General features: G+C 44.0%; 1 protein-coding gene across 1 annotated transcript; it reads right to left on the bottom strand.

Moving 5' to 3' along the window:
* Positions 1-12,112: 12,112 nt before the first annotated feature.
* On the bottom strand, positions 12,113-22,258 carry Ddrgk1 (DDRGK domain containing 1). The gene is made up of 9 exons (XM_026409724.2): positions 22,114-22,258; positions 20,425-20,631; positions 19,226-19,338; positions 18,888-18,989; positions 16,267-16,389; positions 15,903-15,941; positions 13,309-13,365; positions 12,774-12,822; positions 12,113-12,404 (listed from the first exon to the last, which is right to left on the bottom strand). Exons 1-9 carry the CDS (start codon positions 22,202-22,204, stop codon positions 12,265-12,267), a joined length of 921 nt encoding a protein of 306 aa, XP_026265509.2. The 5' UTR covers positions 22,205-22,258; the 3' UTR covers positions 12,113-12,264.
* Positions 22,259-24,405: the final 2,147 nt, after the last annotated feature.

Genomic DNA, 24,405 nt, shown 5'->3' with positions numbered 1-24,405 from the left:
GCGCGCGGCGCGGGCCCGACTCGGCTTCGCGCCCCTCCCGCTCTCCGCCCGGGCCCCGCCCACCAGCGGCTGCGGCAAACGCGGGCCCGCCCCCGGCCACGCCCCCCGGGGCCACCAATCCCCGAGCTGGGGCGGGGCACGGTGATTTAACCCCTTAGTCTCTGTGTCTCCGCCCGCACGTGGGATCCCTCCGTCTCACCAGCTGCAGGATGCTTAATAGTCCCTCGGTTTGTCATTTGTCACCTGTCCTCTCAAGTCCTTGGACTTAGTGCCCCAGTCTCTCCTAACAAATCCTGTGGGACTGCGCCGTCCTTGAATCTAAGATTTTGCTATGGGAGATGAGCCCCTCTAGTTTCGAAAAAGGGATCCCAATTCCGAGCCCCAAACTCCCATTCCTCTCTGGCTTTGGGGAGGCGGCCTCCAAGCGGACGCATTTAGACCTTGAAAGACTGCGTGGTTGGGGCTCAACGAGCCATTGCGGGTGTATCCGACCCAGCCTCCCGCCAGGTCACGGGGACCACAGGCAGGATCGTGGGAAGCTCGAGGGCCAGTAACTACGTCAGCCTGCAAACCCAGAGGATTTGAAACTTGCTGCTTGAGAAGGCTCACGGTCTCAAAGGTGCAATGAGGAAAAATATGCATTACATACAGGCAGGGTTTGAGCGCTTTCACCTTGTGCGGGGTCCCTCCCTGGTGTAAGGCCGGGCCCAAGTCCCTGTGTTGCATCCCTGAGTGAGGAGCAGTGGCAGGGACTTCATCCCTGACCCAGAAAGCCAGCTTCCTTCACTGCGGGGAGTGCTCGATGACTTGGGAGGACTGCTGGGAGTAAGGAGTCAGCCTTGAATTGTGGCCTTAGCCTCGCTTAAGTGTGACGAAACAAGTTAGACCTAGGGTCAGGCACTAGCAAAGCCTGGAGGCACAAGGGTCTGAGGTAAAAACCGCAGCTCCTCCACTCTGGCTGGGATTTAACCCATTATATTTCTGCTGCGATAGCTGATGTGTTTGCTCATTCTATTTTGTAATTTTTATTTCTTGTTGTTTTAAATTTTTTCCCCACATTTGCTTTTATTTTATATAGTGGTTTTTAAGGCAAAAACCTTGTTTTTAGTTCTCCTAATGACTTCCTTTAAATTTATTTTTATGTCACTATACGACGAATCATTCCTTTTATATTATTTATGTAAAGAGAAATATTAAATGTTTTCGAATGTCACATAATTGTATGTATTTGTGAGGTTGTAATAAGAAATTGAATGTGCCTTTTGCCCTCAAACCTATTTATATTTGTCCACTTTAGACAGGATGACAGACCTTCCTTTTGCACTTTTTTTTTTTTTTTTTAAGAGAGAGACACAGAGAGTTTTAGTTCTCAGTGGACACAACATCTTTGTTTGTATGTGGTGCTGAGGATCGAACCCTGGCCGCATGCATGCCAGGCGAGCGCGCTACCGCTTAAGCCACATCCCCAGCCCTCCTTTTGCACTTTTTAAGCTAAAATATATTTTTTTTCAGTGGTAGAAGGTTTGCCTATTATGCAGGAGGCTCTGGGTTCCTCCCAACCCTGCTTTTGGGAATAGAATTCAGGGACAAGGGTGCTCCACCATTGAGATACATCCCCTTCCTAAACATGTTTTTTTCTTTCTTTCTTTCTTTTTTGTAACAGGGATTGAACCCTGAAGCCCTTAGCCAAAGGTCTCACGAAGTTGCTCAGGACCTCTCTAAGTTGCTGAGGCTGGTTTTGAACTTGTGATCCTCTTGCTTCAGTCTCCTTTACAGGTGGGATCCACTGTGCCCACCTCTTTGTACATTTTTTTTATTGGTATATTATAGTTGTACCTAATAATGGGATTAGTTCCTGCATATTCATACATGCACACAATATAATTTGTCCAGTATCACTCCCCAGCAATAAATCAATATGTAAAATTTATTTTTACATAAGGTCTCATTAAATTGCCCAAGCCAGCCTGGAAATTGCCATCCTCTTTCCTCAATCTCCTGAGTTATCTGGGATTACAGGTGTGCTACACCATACCTTATAAAATTCTTGAGTCTCAAACTCTACCCCTCAAAATTTTCTAGTCCTGATCTCCTGTCTTCTAGCACTGAAAATGGTAGCAAAACTGGGCTTGTCTTGTTAAGGAAAGTAAATTGGTGCTTGTAAAGGTTTTTCTTTAAACTCAGAAGTCAAACCTGTTGCCTGTGTAAGTCTCTGAGGGCCTTTGCCTATTAATTTTCCAGAAACAAAAGATGTCTTTTCAATTTAGGAAAGTCTGTTAATGTGCTCCTATCCATTTTGTGAACAGATTTTTTTTTCTTCCTTCCCTATCACATTAGACCTCCACTGTCAAATCTGTTTATCTACGTCCTGAAAGAGTATTTCAAGGTTTTCTTCACCATCATAGACTTAATTTCCTTCAGAGTCAAGTGTACTGTTTGTTTCACCAATAAGACATTTGATTCTGCTATTTAATTTTTCCTTTCATTTCAGCCAATTTCCATTCCCCTTCTAATTTGATCTCAACTTACTATCTTTACAGTTCTGTTTCTATTTTATAGAAAACGTGGTTTTCCATCTTTAGAAGAACATCGGAAAATATTTTTGTTCTAATGCACAGGAAAACCTTGCTAAAGTTGGCAATTTTCTGGAAAAAAAGAACTACAGAAATAAAAAATATTTTGAAAATATCATCCCAGAAATGTCCAAAAAGGCTCTGGGCTCAGGTGGTTTGATAGAATAAACCACTTAGAAAGAAACTTCCACTGATCAGATCATCCTCACCTTGTAAATCTGTACAAAAGCTCAGGGGGGGAAAAAAAAAAAGAATTCTATTCATTTTGTCAAGCCATAATTCCCCTTATAACAATACCTGATAACAACACAGAAAGGAAAGCTACAAACCAACCACACTTAACAGTACAGCGGGGAAAAATCCTAAATACAATTCAAGAAAACAAAATGTTATTGTATATGAAATCAATAAGCTATGAGTTTGTCAAATGAGAAAAAACAATCACTAAAAGAAATCATTCAGCTGGGTGTGGTGGTGCTCACCTGTAATCCCTGCTACATGGGAGGCCAAGGGGATTACAAATTTGAAGACAACTTGTGCAACCTGCTGAGACCTGTCTGAAAATAAAAAAGGGGCTGAGAGTGAAGCTCAGTAGTAGAGTGCCCCCGAGTTCAATCCCCAGTGCTACAAAGAAAAACAGCAATTCAGTTAGGTGTGGCGGTGCACACCTAAAGTCTCAGTTATTCAAAAGGCAGGAGGATCACTAAGCCCATAAGTTCAAGACCAACCTGGGCAACATAGCAAGACCCCACTCCCCAAAAAATAAAAAAGAGGGCTGGGTTGTGGCTCAGTGGTAGAGCGCTTGCCTAGCATGTGTGAGGCACTGGGTTCGATTCTCAGCACCACATGTAAATAGATAAATGAATAAAATAAAGGTCCATCAACAACTAAAAAATACATCTTTAAAAAATAATCAGAATAAGGTTCTGAGGAATGATACTAATGAATGCATTGTAAAGAAGTGTTCTTTTTGAATTACCTTTTCCTTCTCTCTTCCAGTTTTATCTTTTATGTTACATGATTGGTTTGAATAACTGATACATATTTTATAATTTTAAGTATTTTGATTCTAAAGCAACATGTTTTTATGTAAGCATGAAAAATGATTATTTTTTAAAAAATCACAACAAATCACCAAGGAAAATCATTGTTTTGCTTTATTTTTAAATCATTTTCATTATTTATGTCATATATGTGCTACATATAACCATATAAAACTTTATGCTTTTCATACATTAATGTAATATGTGGTATCTATTGCATGTTTTAACTGGTTATATATATATTATTTCACTTAATATTGTATCATAGGGTTTTCATTAATGATAAAATATTAAAGGAAAACCTGATTATAATGAATGCATGTCAAATAAATTTTTTTAATGCATGTGAAAAATAAAACCTATCAAATTATTTCGGAGGCTAAAGCAGCGAGATTACACTAAAAAACAAACAAACAAAAACCTATCACATTAAGAAACACTACTAGAAGGGAACTTAGGGCTTCTCTAGAATGTCTGTGAAGTTACCCCTGAATACTAAATCGGGGGCATATGAGGCACTTTATGCTAAAATTTGAATGTTTGTACTTGGGCTTCTTATTTTTTGAGACTCAGTTCCACTACGTTGCCCAGGCTGGTCTTGAATGCCTGGGCTCAAGTGTTCCTCCTGCCCCAACTTCCTGAGTAGCTGGGTCTACAACTCATCACACCCAGCTTATACTAAAGCTTTTTACAGCTGTGCTTGCTTTATGAGAAAGTGAATATCTCCAAAATTGGGCCAAAGATTCCTGCAAATTACCAGTAAAGGCTTGTGGGTTATCTAAACCAATATATAAATGTGACTGCAACGGTTATGATCCAAGTATGCTGAGGTCTTTTATAAGCTGTTTTATGATGATAAGCTGTGCGCATGGGCAAGCACACACGTGCACACACATGGCCCAGGAAAAACAAAAATTAAAGAAAAAAGTAAATTTACTAATAACCTTATTCTCCTTCTTACCTCTATTCTTTACTAATGACACATTTTTACCTAAAATACATGGTTTATGCTTACATTCCCCAGAAACCCCCATCACATTTTATGTTGTTTCTATAATTGATGTGTTGTTTTATAATACTAAGGATTCATCGGTACCTATATACTTTAAGCCTCATTGCAAGTTATTAAATAAAATGTAAAGAGAAGCACCAGTCACCACCCCAAGTGTGTTCTATATACTCACATCTACTTGTGAAGTACAGTATCTTCCCTAAACGCCCTCAAAAAACAATAAAATTGTTATTGAACCAGGGAAATTATGGTTATGTCCAAATATTTAACCAATTTTATGGAAAAACAGACTCAAAAAAAAGTTACCAGATTTAATTTTTAAAAGAGTTTTTTGTAGCTATAGATGGACAGAATGCTTTTGTTTACTTTTATGAGATGCTAACGATGGAACCCTGTGCTTCACACATGCTAGGCAAATGCTCTGCCACCAAGTTACAGCCCCAGATTTAATGTTTGTAAAGGCTGGTATAATTAGTCTAGTCCAAACTTTTCTTTTCTTTTTTTTTTTTTTTTTTTTTTGAGCTGGAGGGTCGAACCTAGGGCTTTACAAATGCAAGGCAGATGCTTTGCCACTGACCTACATCCCAGCCCTCCAAACTTTTTTTGCTGATACTGGGGACTGAACCCCAAAGCACTTATCTCCTGAGCTACATCCCCACAGCCTGCCCCACCAGATTTTTATTTTTATTTTTAGAAAGGGCATTGCTAAGTTGCTGAGGCCGGTCTTGAACTTGTGATCCTCCTGCCTTAGTCTCCCAGCTGCTGGGATTACAGGTGTGTTGCACTGTGCCCTATAACCTTTGTGAACTTTGTACACAATTATTGCAGATAGACATGGTAGCAGCTTAATGAAACTTTCATTACCTGCCTCTGTGTTCTTCATTCATCACTTGCCAACTTTTTCTCTCCTGAGCTGCTGCTACCCAATAACAACAGTAACTGAGAAGTGGAAAAAATAAGAAATTCCTGACAATAATGGATTATATGTTGAATAACTGCTCACTTGTGATATTTACTCTGGTCTGCTTTGACATGAGGCAATAAGTACAAAATAAAAAACATTAAGACAAATGCAGCTGGGCGCAGTGGTGCTAACCTATAATCCCAGCAACTAATGAGGCAGAAGCAGAAGGATTGTGATTTTGAGGCTACCCTCATCACCTTGGTGAGACCCTGTCTCAAAATAGAAATTAAAAAGGGCTGGTGATGTGGCTCAGTGCTAAAGCACCTCTGGGTTCAATCTCCAGTACCAAAAAAAGACAACTGCTAAGTAGACATTAAGAATGTGCCCACACATCTGCACTGCTCCACAAACTACACAGTGAACTGTGGTATTTGGCTCCATAAAAGTGATTAGAGGGAGCTGGGGCTGTGGTTCAGTGGTGGAGCACTTGCTTAGCACGTGTGAGGCACTGGGTTTGATCCTCAGCACCACATAAAATAAATAAATAAAATAAAGAACTAAAAAAAATATATATGTTTAAAAAAAAGTGACTTGACTCACCTTATTGTCAAGGAACAGTTAAAAGAAAATTTCTTAAAACAACATAAGTATTAAATCTAAGTTATTCAGTTCTGATACAGTTGGAACATTAATAGTTTTAGTAGTATTATTACAGATGTTTTTTGTATCATTCATTAGAAATGTAAATCATATAAGAAAGTTAAAAGGACTAAAATCTGTCCAAGTAAATCTAGTAAGCTACAGGCAAAAGATTACTTTTATGTAAGTTTAATGTTACAGTATCAGTATTTATTAGGTCCTGCTCTAAGGCTGCCTTTCCCATTTTGTTATAATGAGTAATTAAATAATGTATTATCCCCAAATCATATATGGGATCAGGATAAACCAAGTCAAAATATTTTTTCTGTTGTGTTACTACTGTAATCTAAATTACTTCTGGCACAATTTGAAGATTATCAAAATCTGTGTATGGAGCTGAGGATATAGCTCAGTCATAGAGCACATGCTTAGTATGTACAAGGCCCTGGGTTCCATCCCCAGCACTTAAAAAAAAAAAAAGTTATGTGCAATATACAACTTTACCCAGATACATTCGTGGCCCTGTTCAGTATAAAAGGAACAGGCCTCCTTAGCACCCTGTTTTTCAAACTATAGGTTGAGAGCTATTTGTGGGTTGGAAAATCAAGTCATCATCAGCAATGAAACAAAATAGAGAAGCAAATATTAACATGTGTCAAAAACCATAAGTGGATCCTACTGTGAAAGTTTTGCTTGAGTTACCTACATGTATCCATGCATACGGATGTACTAAGTCCTTAGTAAAATGGACTTCTTACTGAGAGATACTATACAAAAAGCTTGAATAGCACAGTCTTAATGTAATAGGGGCCTCCAATCTTAAGGCCAGTGCTTGGGACTAGAGGAATTGGGGCAAGCACTCACAAAGGCTGATGGAGCACTTTTCAACAGCACCTATAGATCCTTTTTTCTAGAAATCTGAAATTCCACAAGAACTCTTACAGAAATCCATCTCATCAGATACTTAAAACATTTACCTTCATTCCTTTCAATAAATTCTTTGATATGTAATCTTTTTCACCTTTCAGAGCTGTGGAGAGAAAACCCTTCCCTCCACTATTCCCAGGACTATTCCTGTTTTTAAGTAAAATGTACACCCTCCATCTGAGCATTGGTGAATCAACTGGAGTTAGTAATAGCTCCTTCTTCCTGTCTGGAATTCTGGTTCCATCTGGAATTCTGGTTCTGCTCATAGGAGCTTCACAGACTCAAGTGATTTATTTAATACCTCTAAACTTCTTTAAGTGTCCTATCTGTAAAATGGGAATAATGATAGCTTTTAAATCAATCAGACACGACTAGGGTAATAGAGGCACAGAGGATAGCACACAGTAAATGCTCAACATGTCAGAGGGGAAACATGAAAAAGGCTTAACCCAATACAATGTGTACTCGACTTTAATTAATTTAAATGGGAAAAAATTCTAATTTTTATCAGATGAAAAAATAAAAAAAGATTATAATGAAAATAGCAGTACTCTGCCCTACTTATCCTCTAGTTCCTCTTTTTCCACCAGTCACCACTTTTGTTCATTTATTCTATTAGTCAGCTCCATATTTATAAGCCATACATTTGTACCACTTATAATAAGATTTATCAACTTTAAATGTCATCTACTCAAATGAAGTGTGAAAGAAGGAGCTGATGGAGTGATGGATAAATTTGTGGGATACAAAAATTTAATGGTTTAAGAAATGAGGTATTGGCTGGGCATGTTAGAACATGCCTCTAATCTCACCAGTTTAGGAGGCTGAAGCAGGAGGATTACAAGTTTAAAGCCAGTCTCAGTAATTTAGTGAGGCCCTAAGCAACTTAGCAAGACTATTTCTTAAACTGCAAAATAAAAAGGGCTGGGGATGTGGCTCGGTGGCTAAGTGTCCCTGAGTTCAATCCCCGGTGCCAAAAAATAAATGTTACTGACTCAAAAAACCAATTAGACTTTTCCCTCTTCCCTTGCCCCAGCTCACCAAACATAGCCCAAATCTCTGAATTTAGCACTCACCTCCCTTACCACTTCTGTCTCTTATTTGCCCAGTCCTTTCCTCTTCCTCTACCCAAAACCCCATCATCCTGCCAGCTTTTACATTCTCTGCCCCATCTGTCCTCTCCTCAACCTAGGACCCTCTCTGTTAGCCACAGGTCCTCTCACTCCAACATGTGGCTGTGCACTTGCCAGCTGGGTGATTGGCCAGTCTCCTTAGGGTAATACCATTGCACCTGCCCCTACTGCGTATGGCGTCATGTTTCGCAACTCCCTTCAGGCACTTAGCATCATGCTTTGTACTCAGCAGGCTGGATCTGTTTAAATAATTTTCATGTTACAAAGAACCAACATGCACCCTGTACTGGTGCCACTGTGGTAGCCTGGAAAAGGTACTCAACTGCCTGGTAAATGGAGTGACTACTAGTGGCTTTACAGGGCTTTTTTAGCTTGTTTTCTGAGGCTTAGCATAAGCTAAGCATATACTAGACCACTGAGGGTTTATTGTGTTGTAACTTTTTTGTTACAGGGTATTTTATTTATTTTTATTTTTTGGTACTAGGGATTGAACCCAGGGTCATTTAACCACTGAGCCACATCCCCAGCCCATTGTTTTGAGACAGGGTCTCACTAAGTCCTTAGGACCTCACTGAATTACAGAGGTTAGTCTCAAACTTGTAATACTCCTGCCTCAACCTCCTGTTGCTGGGATTCAACATGCCCAACTGTTACAGGATGTTTTTTTGTTTTTTTTTTTTTTTATTGTTGTTGTTGTTGCTTTTTAGTTGTAGATGGACACAGTATCTTTACTTATTTTTATATGGTGCTGAGGATTGAACCCAGTGCCTCACACGTGCTAGGCAAGTGCTCTACCACTGAGCTACAACCTCAGCCCTGTTAAAGGATATTTTAAACATGTACAAAAATAGATAACTTTTACGTACCCATTACCCAGTTTCAGTAATTTTCAACAAATGGCCAATCTTGTAAATTTATATTTTTGAAAAGACAAATTACACAGCTCTCCAACCATAAGGCTTATCAACAGGCCTTGAAGATTCAGGACAAAGAAGAGTTATAATGGAACTAAACTGAACTACATTGGACTCTACTAGAAGCAAGTGGTATCAAAATATACCTACACTGGGCTGGGTTGTAAAAATAAGGCACCCAGGACAAGCATCACCTTGGGAGTTATAAAAATCAAAACTTTACTGGCTAGAGAGCCAACAATCAAAGAGTTCCTGACTTAAGGAGGAAAATCTATGAAAAAGGTACCATAAGTGTGCTGGGGATATAGCTTAGTGGTAGAGCTCATGCTTAGCTCATGAAGATTTGAATTAAATGCTTAGAAATCTTTAACAATTCATGTTTAAATGCTTGAAAAATTCTAAGTTGGGCTGGGGATGTGGCTCAAGCGGTAGCGCGCTGGCCTGGCATGCGTGCGGCCCGGGTTCGATCCTCAGCACCACATACCAACAAAGATGTTGTGTCCGCCGAGAACTAAAAAAAAAAATAAATAAATATTAAAAAATTCTCTCTCTCTCCCTCTCTCTCCCTCTCTTTAAAAAAAAAAAAAAAAAGAAAGAAAAATTCTAAGTTGTCTAACCTGTAAGTTTTCATTGATTAGTTGCTGAAGCAGCTTGTACACATTTAGCAAAATGTTAACTGTTTAGTGAAGTGTTCATCTGATATACTTATCAGATTAACAGAGCACTACATAATGCACAAAAGATTACAGGTTTTTTTCTTCCACACTAAATCTTTGGAACATCAAGAATTAGAAGGCTTCCAAAATGTGAAGAAGGGATGTCCTATTCCCAACTCCTGGCCTTTGGGCACAATCCTGAGGATGGTATGCTATGACTAGAGTTGCATTAGCTATCTTGCTACTGGATGGCAGTGGGGGATGGCAACTGAGGCAAAGGGGGCAAGAGCCCCTGGAGCTATTGCCTGGCTCTGAGACACCCCTTCCTCTGGGGATTTGAATTACTTGAAACTTTATTGCCTTCCCTCCATCTCTGTTCCTGGGTTCCCAAACTTGCCTGTTCTTTGGACTGTCCTACTGATATTATCTGGTTCTACCTGCTATCCTGATTTAATCAGTCATGGGGACAACTTGGCATGAGACTACTGAAAACTTTTCCGATGATTCTAATAAATAAACAGGGCTGAGAATTACTAATCTAACTATGCAAGTCATCCTCTGCTTTTCCCTTTGCAATTTTATTTTCCTACCTCATACTGTGGTTATCTGTGTATATTTCTTCCCTCTCCTACTAGATCCTGGACTCCAGATCACCTTTGAAACAATGCATAGGGCCTTCATGTGCTGACTTCTAGTGGCTGTTGCTGATGGAATTGGCAGTCACACTTTACTAGGAATTTAGGTTCTACAGTCAATGCTTATGGCACCACATGAGTCAAAATCGCCCTTGACAGCCTCGCAGAAAGGCTCTGCACAGGAGTCTGATGTTTGTTCTGTCTCCCCTATCATCATCCACATAGTTTTCTCCTGGCTTGGAACAGAAAGCTGCCTCCTCCACCAAACACCAGAGGAAATAGGTGGCTTGTGCTTAGGGGCCACCTTGAATTAAAAAAAAAAAATACACATTTAAACATGTGTCTCACCCTTAGCATCACAGAATGTTCATACCATTAACAGTCCACAGGAACCAGAATGACTGACCCTGTAGGAGACATACATCTTCCAATCTCACACCCACTCCTGAGCATATGGTCCTCACATTCACCAGTGGGTGGATCACCCACACCATTTAAACTTTTTAAATCAAGGATATAGAGCTGAATTCATGTGATTTGCTATATGAACAATGTCTCCTCAATGCACAATTACATCCAGCTCACACAAAGCCCTCCTTTTCCTATACCTGCCCCCAAAATAACTGGCCATCCTCTCTTTCACTGAGTTCTTCCATCCAGCTCAAATGCTACTGCTCCTTAAGATTCTATCCTTGGAACTTCTCATTAACTCTACTCCCAGGATTCTCACCCTTTACTTAGGGATCCTGAATTTTTTTTTAAAAGAGAGAGAGAGAGAGAGAGAGAGAGAGAGAGAGAGAGAGAGAGAGAGAGAGAGAGAGAGAGAATTTTAAAATTTAATTTTTAGTTTTCGGAGGACACAACATCTTTGTTTGTATGTGGTGCTGAGGATCGGACCCGGGCCGCACACATGCCAAGAGAGAGCGCTACCACTTGAGCCACATCCCCAGCCCAGGGATCCTGAATTTGACATGGCAAGATTTTTCTCTCTTGTTAAGGGAGGTGTGGCCTAAGAGGTTTCTTCACTTTCACTAAGGGGGGATTAAGGGATTAGAGAAAGAGCTCTTCTAGGCGTTGAGCACTGGGCTTGCAAAGAAACATGGTAAGTGCACAATAAGTTTTGGGGGATTTTTTTGTCTGTTTGTTTGTTTTGGGGGGGTTACCAGGGATTGAACTCAGGGGCACTCAACCACTGAGCCACGTCCCCAGCCCTATTTTGTATTTTATTTAAAACAGGGTCTCACCAAGTTGCTTAGTGCCTTACCACTGCTAAGACTGGCTTTGAACTTGCAATCTTCCTACCTTACCCTCCTGAGCCGCTGGGATTACAGGCATGTGCCTGACCACAGTAAGTTTTTTATGAAGAAATGGGTAAGAATTGGAATTCTGCCAGCTTGCAAGGGACTCTCACCACCTCTCAGTTTTCTTTTTCTCAGAACCAGGGATGGAACCCAGGGCCTCAGCCAGGCAAGCATCCTACCACTAAGCCACATTCCCAGCCCAACATTTTGTGGTGCTGGGGATCAAACCCTGGGCCTTGCACATGCTAGGAAATATTCTACCACTGCTACATCCTCAACCCCCACAGATATCTGCTGAGGCTTAAATTTCACCAGCTCATCTGAGATCCCAGGCCAGGCCTTCTGTCACACCAAGCCACACCAAGCTCAGCAGTGCTCACAGGCCTTTAATTTACAACTTCCTGGCCACACTCCATCACTGCCTCAGGATGGTGAGGAGAGATGAAGATGTACTGCCAGGTAGGCCACACCAGCTCTGAGTCCAAGTAGGCAGAGCTGAGGTCAGGCTGGCAGGGTTGTGGGGGCTCCTAGCCCCAGGCGATGAGGGAGTTGCTGGCCTGGGCAAGCTCAGTGATGGACACCCGGCCCCGCTGTCGGATGAAGTTGGCCACAGCAGCCAGTTCCTCTGGGGTTATGTAGATGAACTTGCCCCGGTCGTCAATCACACCTGTAAGGATATGCAGGTTGTGGAGCTGAGTCCTCCTGGGACCTCCCAATCTGATCTAAGAATATCCACCCATTCCTTCACAACTAGCTAAGAGCCCTCCAGGTCCCCTGCTTGCCTGACCTTTTCTGATTATGTCCAATCCTGGCTAGATGAGTCAAATCAGGGTTTGCTGCCTGTCCTCATAACTCCATAGCCAGCTCTAAGCCTCGACATGTCCTTGTAACTGCATCCAACCATTCAGTGCCCTTCTTTGAACACCCACCACTGCTCAGAATGCTCATCTTGTTTCTACAACAAATCCCTACAGCCCACTGTGGATAGATACTCCCCAGGCCAGGGTCTGTAGTGACTGAATCTCAATCCTCTCACCTGTTAGAGTCCCATCAGCCAGCAGGTCCTGGATGCGGTTGATAGTGTCCTATGAAGAGAACAAAGACAGATGCTACTGTCCCAAGGAAAAAAACACATTTTCCCTCCTGCTACAGCCAAACCTCCTTCCCTCACTCTCATAGCTGTCCCATATAAATCTGCTTCTCCTTTGGAGGGACCATGAGGAGAAGAGGCTCTAGTCCTGGGTCCTGCAAGACCACCATCAGAGGCTCTCTTCCAGTGGGAGGGGAGCAGTGGAGATGTTAGGCCACAAAACAGCCTGTCTGCAAGAGAGTTGTCAAGGTAACTGGATTTGGGCTGGTGGAGGGATGGGATTTGAATTTTTTTTTTTTCTTTTCTGCTTGTTCTTTCATCTAGTAGAAATGCAGGATTCCTGTGGTGCCAAGACTTCTACATTCTAGGTTGGGGGCAGGTTGGAGGGGGCCTCAGGACTCTCCCATTCTTATGACAGCAGGTGCCCTGCTGCACACAGACCCCATGGCCTCCACACAGCAGGTGACCTTCCAGAGCTTACCTGAGTCCGTAGGCCCACCTGGGAAGCCAAATCTTCCAAGAGTACAACCTTGGATTGCTACAGGGGAGGGAGAAAATGGGAGAGAGAATGAGTTTGGGCAAATCCCTTCTAACATGGAGATATCCTCTTAGGTCTGCATTCTGATTTAAGGTTTTCAAAAAGGATTTTTGTTGATGGTGCCTTTCCCACACTGCTGGGAATATTCTACCACTGAAGCACATTCCCAGCCCCTAAAAAGCTCTTTTTTAATAGTACTAGGAAGTGAACCCAGGACCACACACATGCTAGGCAAGTATTCCACCACTGAGTTACATCCCAGCCCTTTTTAAATTTAATTTTTGAAGCAGGGTTTGGCTATAGTGCCCAGGCTGGCCTCAAACTGGAGACCCTCCTGTCTTAGCCTTCCAAGCAACTGGGATTACAGGTGTGCACCACTGTGCCAGCCACTATTTTTAAGAACTGTTACCAATACTTTCGTTTGCTCAGGACCTAACGAGGCACTGAAAGGATGCAGGGAAATAATGGTAAACAAAACACAGCTCCTACCCTCGACTCACAGCCCAGCTGGTGAGAAAGGAAGTACATGAATAAGGAAAGAGGAGACAAAGACCCCCAATGAGCCAGGACCTCTCAGTAGACCCAGTGGGGGTTCATTCCTGCCTCATCTTTGCTCTTACCCCCTCACCCTGGATCCCCCCACAACTCTGGCATGCTGAACTTATCCTCATCCATCTTCTTCACACCATTTGAGGCATGGAGCCCACCCTCAAAATAACTGTCACTAACACTGACAAGTGCTTTCCATGTGCAGCTCCATGGCATGTTCCTTGTGCTGCCCACACACCCTCAGTAAACCTTAGTTTTCAGGGTGCAGCCAAGAATCCACAGCTGGGTATACACATGCATCTGCCCCTGCCTCCCCCAGAGAGAACATGTGACTGAAGAGAAGGTGGTCCCCTGCATTTCTGTGAATCTTCCAAAGCAAATGAGCTGGGGGAGGAGTGACACTGTGAACCTCCCTGATTGCAGATGGCATGTGACTTATTTGAAATGCCAAACTGTATGTGCAAGCAGGAAGGCCAGGGAGTGGGCAAGCAAAAGGTGACCTGGTCAGCTGGCCTCTGTCTAAAAAACAGGGAACAGGCACTGGATTCTTGGTGATAGCTCAGAACTTGACCACAAATCATACCATGTGGTCCTCAAAGACCTGGCTTGAAGTTCTGCTGGAGCTAAAAGTATGTTTAAAAAAAATAAACAAACCCAGTCATGATCAGAAAGTGGAATGGAACAACAAGAGCAAACTATTCCTAAATCTCTATAAACTATGCTATGTGCAGAAACCTTCCTCTGGTTTTAAAATCCTAAGTCTAATGAGCCCAACCCCTTGAAGTGAGGAGGAAGGTGAGTGGACTGAATTTCGGAAGTCCCCCTTCTTGCTGCAAGACAGCAACTTCAGGAGAATCACCCAATGTAGGCTTAAGAACTCATAAGCTCCAGAAGAGTTTAGAGAATCTCCAAGAATGGAACCTCCAGGGAAGCACTGAAAGCAATGACCAGAATTGCCTTGGGGACTTTCTTCTAGTCTATACAGTGGTGAGGGGGATACTAAAGCTGATCCCCTCATCTAAACTCACCTGGAAAGGGTCCAAGAGGAGGCATTTTAGGACTGTTGCTGCCCACTGGGTGGATGGAGACAAGTTCTTAATAGTAGCAAGACAGTGGGAGAGATGTGTCCAGGGCAATAATCCTGGATCAAGTGGTGATAGGCTTGAGAAAGGGCTCCATCAAAGGAAAATGCTTCAAGCTCTCAGCATTTCTCCCTACTAGAGACCCCAGACCATAGGCCATGAGCCCAGACTCTCACTGCTGGGAGGTGTCTAAACCCTGCTCTCTTTTGGGAGCGATGGAGGAGGATTATGCAAGACCTAGCTCCTTGGCAGCCCCTGGTACCACCCCCACTGTCGCCCCCGCTCCCTCTGCACTCCTTCCCTCAGCCGCCTCTGCACCTCTGAGCTGCACTTGAAAACCTCTCCCCTCACCACATCCTTTGTGGGAGAGAAGTTGCTTAGCAGCAAAGCAGATCAGGATGTGCTTATGCAACCTGAAGCAGCATCAGGATGGACTGCATGGTGGCTGCAGATGGAATCGACACAATGCCACCCTACTCCAGGTTACAAGGGAAATGTCATCCTGTTTCCCTTGGAAGACCCAAGTTCCCAGTCAGGAGCACATGGCAGAGGACGCTTGTTTTAACTCAGTGTGACAGAACTGGCAGAAAACACACGTGAAGAGACTTGAAAACACAGTGACTCACTAAGCGTGGGGTCTGAAGTGCAGGGGAACTGTCAAACTCCAGCGTGAGGAAGCTATAAGAGGTTTGCACCTCCCACACAGACACAGGTCCTTCTCCCTCTTCTGGGTCCAAGGAGAAGGGACTCCCCCAGCCAGGACTCAATAGTTCAGACCCACTGGGCCCCATGCCCACTCCTGCATAAGCTTGAATAAGTCATCCTCAAACCCTGCTCAGGTCTGAAAAGGTGTGCATGCACATGCATGAGACAGGGTGTCACCTGTACTGTTCTGTGGCTTCTTACCTTAATGTAGTTGATAAATTCTGTCAGGAAGCTGTGGGACTAGAGGAATAGAAAAATCAGGGTGGAGTCACAGAAGTCCATGACTGACCCCCACTGTGTGTGTACTCTCTGCTTACCTGCCTACAGCCTATCTGTGTGCCTGCCCGATTACTGCCCTGCATGAACAGCAGATCCTCCCAGGTGAACAGTCTGGGGGCATCACTCTCCACAGAGGACATGGCCTCTTGCTGCAAAGGCCTATTAACACTCACACCCACCAACCTCTCATATCCCAATTGGAGGTGTTTGCCAATGAAGTGGTCAACCCTGAGCCTCACATAGGCTGCCCTTGTGAAACAGGCTTCTCAGGGGGTGGTGGGCTTACCTGCTCCTCAGTCATGGTCTCACCCACACCCTCCTCCTCCACCACAAAGGCTTCCTTCAGTTTCAGGTACTCCTCATGCTCCCGCCGGGCCTGTTCTTCCTGGGCCTTTCTCTCTTCCTCCTCCTGAGGACACAGAGGAGAAAGAGTCAAGTATTTGGGATAGGTGCCCACCTATCCTGTTCTGGTCCCTGATGCCCCAGTAGGGCACCAGGGCATACAGCTCAGCAGTTTCCCAGGGACAGAGCTCCTTTAAGATCCCCACCTGGACCCCTCTTGTCTTAGTCCATTACCATTCAGACAAATGGTACCCTCCTTACTCAGGAGATCTACTTAGTAAAAATCTCTTGAAAACCCTCCCACAATCTAATCTTCCCTACAGTCATGTCCAAACTTCATGAACAAATATCAGGCTCCATTTCCGAACCACCCATGCACCAGCCAGCCCACTCCAATCTGTTTTTTTTTTTTTTAATTTATTTTTTTAATATTTATTTTTTAGTTTTCGGCAGACACAACATCTTCTTTTTTTTTTTTTTTTTGTATGTGGTGCTGAGGATCGAACCCGGGCCGCACGCATGCCAGGCGAGCACGCTACCGCTTGAGCCACATCCCCAGCCCCTCCAATCTGGTTTTTATGTACCAAGCTCCACTGAAACACCTCCTGCTGTTGTCTCACCTCTGACTTCCATCTCACAAATCCCTCAATGGCAATGGGAATAGCCAACTATCCCCTCTTTCTTCACTCAATTTCCACACCCCCACCCTTGCCTGGATTTTCTCCTGCTCCCTAGACATTCATTCTTGCCTCCTTCATCATTCAGCCCAGCCCCTGCTCTACCCTTTATTCTGCCTGGGCTTCCTCACCCAGGCCCAGCATTGACAACCATTTCCTCACCAGTGACTGTCACATTTGTACTCCCAATCAAATCTCTCCTCCCAAATATATAACTGCTCAATGACATACCACCTGGGCCATCTCACAGGTACCAAACCCACCCTGTGATCTACTTGCCACATCTGGTCTTCCTGCTAGGTCTCTCGCTGGTGAATCACACAACTACCTGGCCAGCTGCCCTGGTCAGAAATGAGGTGCCATCTACCACTTCTTTCTCTAACTTCCACAGAATTCTTCAATACATCCATGTTACTGTCACCACCTAGTGCAATAGCCTCTTCCCAATACAACCCAAACTCAGAAAACAGAGCCCACAGAAAAGTGTTTTTAAAATATGAAGCTAAAACCAAGTATAGGGTTCATGCCTGTAATCCCAGATATTTGGGGGAGGGGCAAGGTAGAAGGATAACAAGGTTGAGAACAAACTGGACTTTGTAAGAGCCTATCTCAAAATAAAAAATGAAAAGGAATGGGGATATAGCTCAGTGGAAGAATGATTACCTAACATTTTCATGGCCATGTATTCAATCCCCAGCACCACAAAAAAAGTTAAAAAAAAAAAAAAAAAAAAAACATGAAGCTAAAGCCAGGGCAAATAATAATATATAAGATGATGAGCCTAGAGCACCTTGCAGCAACAGAAAGAAAGTGCTAAAAAACAAACAAAAGGACTGGGGATGTAGCTCAATGGTAGAGTACTTACCTAGCATGTGCAAGGCCTTGAGTTTAATCCCCAGCACAGCAAAAAAATAAATAAATAAAAGTACTTCTACATAATTCCTGAGGGGTACTCCTTTCAGGCAGGTAAAGCGTAACTCCCTACCCTTGGAGGCTGAACACAATTCTTTTTTGATTTGTTTTGTTTCTGTGACACTGGGGATTGAACCCAGGGGTGCTCAACCACTGAGTTACACCTCCATTCCTTTTTATTTTGAGACAGGGTGTTGGTAAGTTGCCCCATTTCCTCTGACCCTTCCCCCCTCCTCTGTGCTTACTATATTCCAGCCACTCTGACTACCTCAATGTTTCTCAAATGTTCCAGGCATACTCTATAAATTATATAAATAAGAATCCTCGTCTCGGGCCAGGCACAGTGGCATTCGCCTGTTATCCCAGCAACTTGGGAAGTTTTTGCAGGAAAATTGCAAGTTTGAGGCCAGTCTCAGAAATTTAGCAAGACCTTTAGCAGCTTAGTGAGATTCTGTCTTGAAATAAAAAAGAACTGTGGATGAAGCTCAGTGGTAGAATGCCCCTGGGTTCCACCTCCAATACAAAAAACCAAAAAACAAAGAAACAAAAACTGGGCATAGTAAGGCATGCCTGTAATCCCAGTTGGCTTGGGAGGCTGAGGTAGGAGGATTGCAAATTCAAAACTAGCCTCAGCAATTTAGCAAGGCCCTAAGCAACTCAATGAGACACTCTTTCTAAATAAAATATTTTTAAAAGGGCTGGAGATGTAACTCAGTGGTTAAGTTCTCCAGGTTTCAATTCCCACTACCAAAAAAAAAAAAAAAAAAAAAAAAAACACCAAACAAACAAAATCCCAAGTCAAGCTCTGCTTTTTAGCAACATCTTCCCACATTTAGAGGCCAGGAACAAAATAAATCAGGGTATGCCCATGTGCCTGGTCCACAGCCCTTCTTCTAGGATAGAGGTGCTAGGGAGTTGCATAGGAAGCACAGCTGGCTGGTCAGGGGTCAAAGGACAGGATCAGTCTCAGTCTCACCTTCTGTTCCTCCTCCAAGCGAAGCCGCTCCTCCTCCTTCTTCCACTCAGCCTCACGTTGGGACTCTAGGCGTTTCCGCTCTTCACGTTCAGCCTCCTCTGCCTAAAGACAAAACCTTCATGGGGCACCCCATACAGTTTGCCCCACTTCCAGACAGGTCGGGGAAGGTAGTACTTGGGCCAGGGCAAAGACCAAAAGGCACAGTTCTTTTTTATTTCTGCAGGAGACAGAGCAGTATTCAGCAGTCCAATGTAAAAGAAGCCCAAGGGTAGAGTCTGCCATGGGGAAAAGTGGCCCTTTTCCATTTCCCAGAGCTACACCCCATCCCTCCTGCTTGCCTCACGCTGGGCTTTTCGAGCTTGTTTCTCCTCTAACTTCCGTAGTTTCTTGGCTCCAATTTTCCCTGTCAGATGAGTTTCCACTGGCTTCTCAATGTCTTCTTCCTCCTGGGCTGGGTATGGTTAGAGGAAGATAGTTCAGGTCCTAGCTAGAGGGAATTCATCCTACCCCTTGTCACTCTCCTCATGAATAAACCCCTTCCACCCACCTATGAATGTTACTAGTCCAGCTCTGCCATACTGAGGCATCTACCATAAAATCATGTGTGCACACACACGTTATGCTGCAGGTGGGAGCATCTGTAAGGATGAGACTTTAGATAATGTACACATGTAAAAGGGAGATGCCAATATCTGGGTGTCTGAGGATCACAGGTGGTGATGAGATTGCAGAGGACCTTGGTTTCTATCCTGGTGCCACCTCCAGGAAAGGACAGCCCTGTGGGGAAATTTATCCCAGTCTCAAATCTAAAATCCTCTCATTCTAGTCAAGAATTATTAAGCATTCAGGGCTTAGACCCTGGCCAGGATTATCCCTTTGTCCTAATAGAACCAAGGTAAACATTCAGTCCCACCCCACTGACTACCCAAGAGCCAGTTTAAAGTTAAAGAGATGCTTTTTTATGAGCAGTATGGGTATCTGAGACAAGAGGGATGACACAACAGAGGACCTTTTTTGAGTCCAAAGGGCTAACCTCAAGGATTCAAGGCAAAAGTCCCAAATGCCCCAGTTTCAAGGAAAGGCCCTGATATCCCTTCTTCAGGCTCAAATCAGCACTTAAGTACTAGAGAAGATGCATTCTTTCCTACAATCCTAAAGGCTCTGATCTCCTGGCACCAGGGATATGGACACCTCTATGTCAAGAGAATGCTTCTATTCCCAAACCCTTCTTCTGGGGTTACAGGTAACTGCACTCCAGGAAGGGCACTGGGATATAATAGATGGATTATGGAACTTTCAGGGTCAGTCTAAAGGCCCCTGACCTCCTGTGTATAGATACTGAGAGCCAAGATGAAGGAAGAGGAGGTTAATCAAATAGAATAGTTAGGGACCAGTTAGAGACCAGAACCAAAGTCTGGGTCCTAAGTGTCCATTCCTCTACCCCATGTCTCTCTTACACTGTGGCTTCACACTCCACTCTCCCACTTACCCCATCATCAATCCAGCCTTCTTCACTACCAAGCTGGGCCCCTCTCACCTGGGATAACATCTTCCTTCTCATTCTCATCCACTTCTGTCCAGGCTATCCTTTGGGCTCGACGCTGGGCCTGCAGGCGGCTGCCCAGGTCCCTCCTGCGCCGGGGCCTGCCTCCAGCCCTCTGTTCCTCAGGCTGCAGAGGCCGAGACTGGGCCACCTGGTCTGCTATTATTGGATCCTCTTCATTGTGCAGTGACTCTGGACCAGCTTCAGGAAGAGAGGAACCAGGACAGTTGGAGCAGCTCAGCCCCCTTGATAGCCCAGGGAGCAGTATCCTAGACGCCTCACCCTCCTCTGTTCAACCTCCTCCCAGACTCTCACTGCCTATTGCACAAAGCCCCAACTTCACAGTCTGATTACCAAGGCCTTTACAACTGGGCCCACGCCTTGGTCCAATACGGTAAGCTCAAGCCTTCCCTCATGCCCGATGTTGATACTTCTCTCCCCTCAGGGCTCCACCTCTCCTGCAAGCCTGTTGGGAGAATCCCACCCTGATTTCATCAAATGCCCATTTCAGGACTTCAATTATTTTTTAACACCACCTATCATGATTTTATTTTTTTAATATTTATTTTTTAGTTGTAGTTGGACACAATACCTTTATTTCACTCATTTATTTTTTTTTATGTGGTGCTGAGGATAGAACCCAGGGTCTCACGTGTGCAAGAGGAACGCTCTCCTGCTGAGCCACAACCCCAGCCCCTTGTGATTTTATTTTTAAAATAGTTATTTAAAATAATTATAAACTGCAGGTCTGAAGGAAAAAAAATACAACACAATTTATTTAAATAAAAGATTTGGTAAAAAAAAATAATAATAAATAAATAAATAAAAGATCTGGTCTTCCACCTCCCCTTAATAATGTCACAGATACAGTACAAACTCTGCTGGTTAATTCCACCCCATTCCCTCCCCTGAGATAACTTCCATTCCAAAGTTGGTGTGTGTCATTTCTCACCATCTCTGACACCCCAGACTCAGCCTCTACATTTTTCAGGTAGAGGCTGAGTCTCCCCTCCCTGGAAAATCTGTTGGATATGTGCCATACCTCAGATTCTCTCTCCCCTGAACTTGGAGCACCCAAGTGCTCTCAAGTAGCTGGTGGGTTCGGGGAGGAGGGAAGAGACACATATACAAATTCCTATGTTGACAAGAGATGCGGGGAAGGGAACTGACAACTTATCTGTTCTGTGTCCTGGCCAACCATATGGCCTGGTCAGTGTGCAGAGCATGGCAGACGGAAGGCCAAGGCAGCACGGCTGCTCTCCTTGGCGGGGAAGGAGAGGGCTTCAGAGAGTTTTCTAGAGCCACCTCCAGCTCCCTTCAGCTCCGGGTAGGCAGAAAACACCCAGAAGTCCCCTCCCTAGCACCCAAAAGGGAGCCAGTTTGAGAGATGGGAAACACTGTGGCCTCCCTATGGGCGCAATGGGAACTGGTCCAAAGCCCCCTGGGTGTGGAGGACTAGAGTGCCAAGGGGCGAGGCTCTCAGGTTTGGGAGAAAAGTGTAGGGGCGAGGCCACGCAGTTCCCTATCAAGGAGGCTCGGTGGTTCCCGTCTACTCGCTTGCCCGCGCCCGGGTTCCTCACAAGCAGGCCGGCGCATGCGCATCAGCCGTAGGCAACGGCCTACCGAGGCTGAGAAGGCCCGAGAACCGTGCCCCACCGATCCTGGAGCGGCGGCACCTCCTACCTGCTACCGCTCTGCCACGACTGCGAGTGAGGAAGAGTATAAGGCCGACAAGCAGAGCCGCTGCCACCAGATACACCACGGGCGCCACCATGACGACGACCTCCCAGCAGAACCAGCGCGGCCACGATGAGGCCCGTATCACCCAGGCCCCGCCCACTGCCCATAAGGCTCTCCCGTTTCCCACGTTAGGCTCCGCCCTCCCCGGGTCGGCGCAAGGGCTGGACACTTCGCACAGGCTTTAATTTCTATAGTTTAAAATGGGTTATACAGCCCGGCGTGGTGGCTCACACGTGGAAGGGTGAGACAAGAGGATTGCGAATTCAAAGCCAGCGCCAGCAATTTAGCAAGGTCGCTAAGCAATTTAGCGAGATCTGTCTCTAAAATTTTTAAAAAGGGTTAGCGATGGGCTCGGTGGTTGAGAGGCCCCCCCCCCCCCCCCCCCCCCGCCTTCAATCCTTGGTACAGGGCTGCGATGTAGCTCAGCAGCAAAGCGTTTGCCTCACATTCGCAAAACCCTGGGTTCCATCCCCAGTTCCAAAAAAACAAATAACAAAAAAAGGCAATTCCTGGTACAAAACAAATTAAAAAAAAACAAGTTATAGGAGAGCCAGCGGCGGGAGGGGGTGATGCATTCCTATAATTCCAGCAACTTCGAAGGCTGAGACAAGAGGACAGCAAGTTGGAGGCCAACCTCAGCAATTTAGCAAGACCTTGTAAAAAGGGCCAGGGATCTAGTTCAGTGGTGGTGTGCCCTTGGGGTCAATCCCCAGAATCACTAAATAAATAAGTAAAATAAAATAAATTAAAACACTCATGATGTTAATTATTGGGAAGTTATCACAAAAGTAGGAAACATTTAGGCAAGATTTTTTTAAATCACCAAGGTTGAGAATGTGGCTCAGTGATAAAATGCTTCCTGGAGTGTGTGAGCATCCAGGTTCAATCGCCAGCATCAGAATAAGTAAGTTAATTAATAAAATATACCACACTATTTATATAAACAAACAAATGTGGAAAAAATGCAAAAATATACTTAGGATGTCACATATCAACTGGAATGGAAGTTACCTCTGGGAAGGGAATGGGGTGGGATTAATCAGCAGAGTTTTGGCTGTACTTGTGACATTTGATTTCTTTAAAAGGGGAAGAAGGGGAGAGAACAAATTTTTCATTTAAATAGTGAAGTATTTTCTTTCTCAGACCTGCAACTTTATAACTATCCAAAATAAAATTAGTTTTATTAGGTTATACAATAATTACTAATCCAGTGTTACCTAGTGAGAATTTGGTATTCCCACAGGGAATTAAAATTTCCTGTTAAGTCTTCAGGACCTAAAAAAAAAACAAAAAAACTGGGGACAAATTATACCTCAGTAATTAAAAAAACAAACAAACAAACAGGACAGGCTGGGCATGGTGGTGCATGGCTGCAATCCCAGCAACTGAGGCAAGAAGATTTCAAGTTCAAGACTAGCCTCAGCAATTTAGCAAGACCCTATCTCAAACAATAAAAAATATTGGGAATGTGGCTCATTGGTTAAGCACCCCTGGGTTCAACCCCCAATACCAAAACACACAAAAAACAAAACATAAGACAGGTTGTGAACTGAAATTTTTTAAAAAAGCAAAGAACTAGCTGAATGGGGTATCACATCTATAATCCCAGTTACTCTGGATGGTGGAGCAGGATTGCAAAATTGAGACCAACTCTGGTGAAATTTAGTGAGATCCTAGCTCAAAATTAAAAAAAAAAAATTAGGGATGTAGCCCAATAGTAAAGAGCCCCTGGCCTCAATCCTGGTACTGGGAATTAAAAAAAAAAAAAAAAGCAACTACACTGGGAATTTGCTATTATAGCAGGATATGTGCATATAATGACATAAGATAGGAGCAGGGCTAAGCAGGGAATTTGAAAAAAAATATGGCAATCAGGCTGGGGTTGTAGTTCAATGATAAGAGCATATGTCTCTGGATTTAATTCCCTTTAACTGGGGCAGAGTAGAGGATAAAAGTTGGCAACATGTGCTGGGTGTGGTGGGGCACACCTGTAATCCCAGCAGCTCAGGAGGCTGAGGCAGGAGGATCATGAGTTCAAAGCCAGCTTCAGGAAAAGTGAGGCACTAAGCAACTCAGTGAGACCCTGTCTTTAAATAAAATACAAAATAGGGCTGGGGGTGTGGCTCAGTGGTCAAGTGCTCCTGAGTGTTCAATCCCCAGTCTCTCTCTCTCTCTCTCTCTCTCTCTCTCTCTCTCACACACACACACACACACACACACACACACACACAGTGG

The sequence above is a fragment of the Urocitellus parryii genome, chromosome 6 (assembly GCF_045843805.1).
Source record: "Urocitellus parryii isolate mUroPar1 chromosome 6, mUroPar1.hap1, whole genome shotgun sequence".
In the NCBI taxonomy this organism is placed as follows: Eukaryota; Metazoa; Chordata; class Mammalia; order Rodentia; family Sciuridae; genus Urocitellus; species Urocitellus parryii.
The sequence above is the reverse complement of the archived record's forward strand: the minus strand, read 5'-3'. Positions and strand labels throughout refer to the sequence as shown.

What these genes read in the sequence shown, in the direction of transcription:
- Ddrgk1 (XM_026409724.2), bottom strand. Translation starts at nt 22,204, where the DNA reads ATGGTGGCGCCCGTGGTGTATCTGGTGGCAGCGGCTCTGCTTGTCGGC. An exon ending in GAAGGAAGATGTTATCCCAG is followed by an intron (nt 19,339 to 20,424) that starts GTGAGAGGGGCC and finishes AACCATACCCAG; the next exon opens with CCCAGGAGGAAGAAGACATT. An exon ending in GCTTGGAGGAGGAACAGAAG is followed by an intron (nt 16,390 to 18,887) that starts GTGAGACTGAGA and finishes CTGTGTCCTCAG; the next exon opens with GAGGAGGAAGAGAGAAAGGC.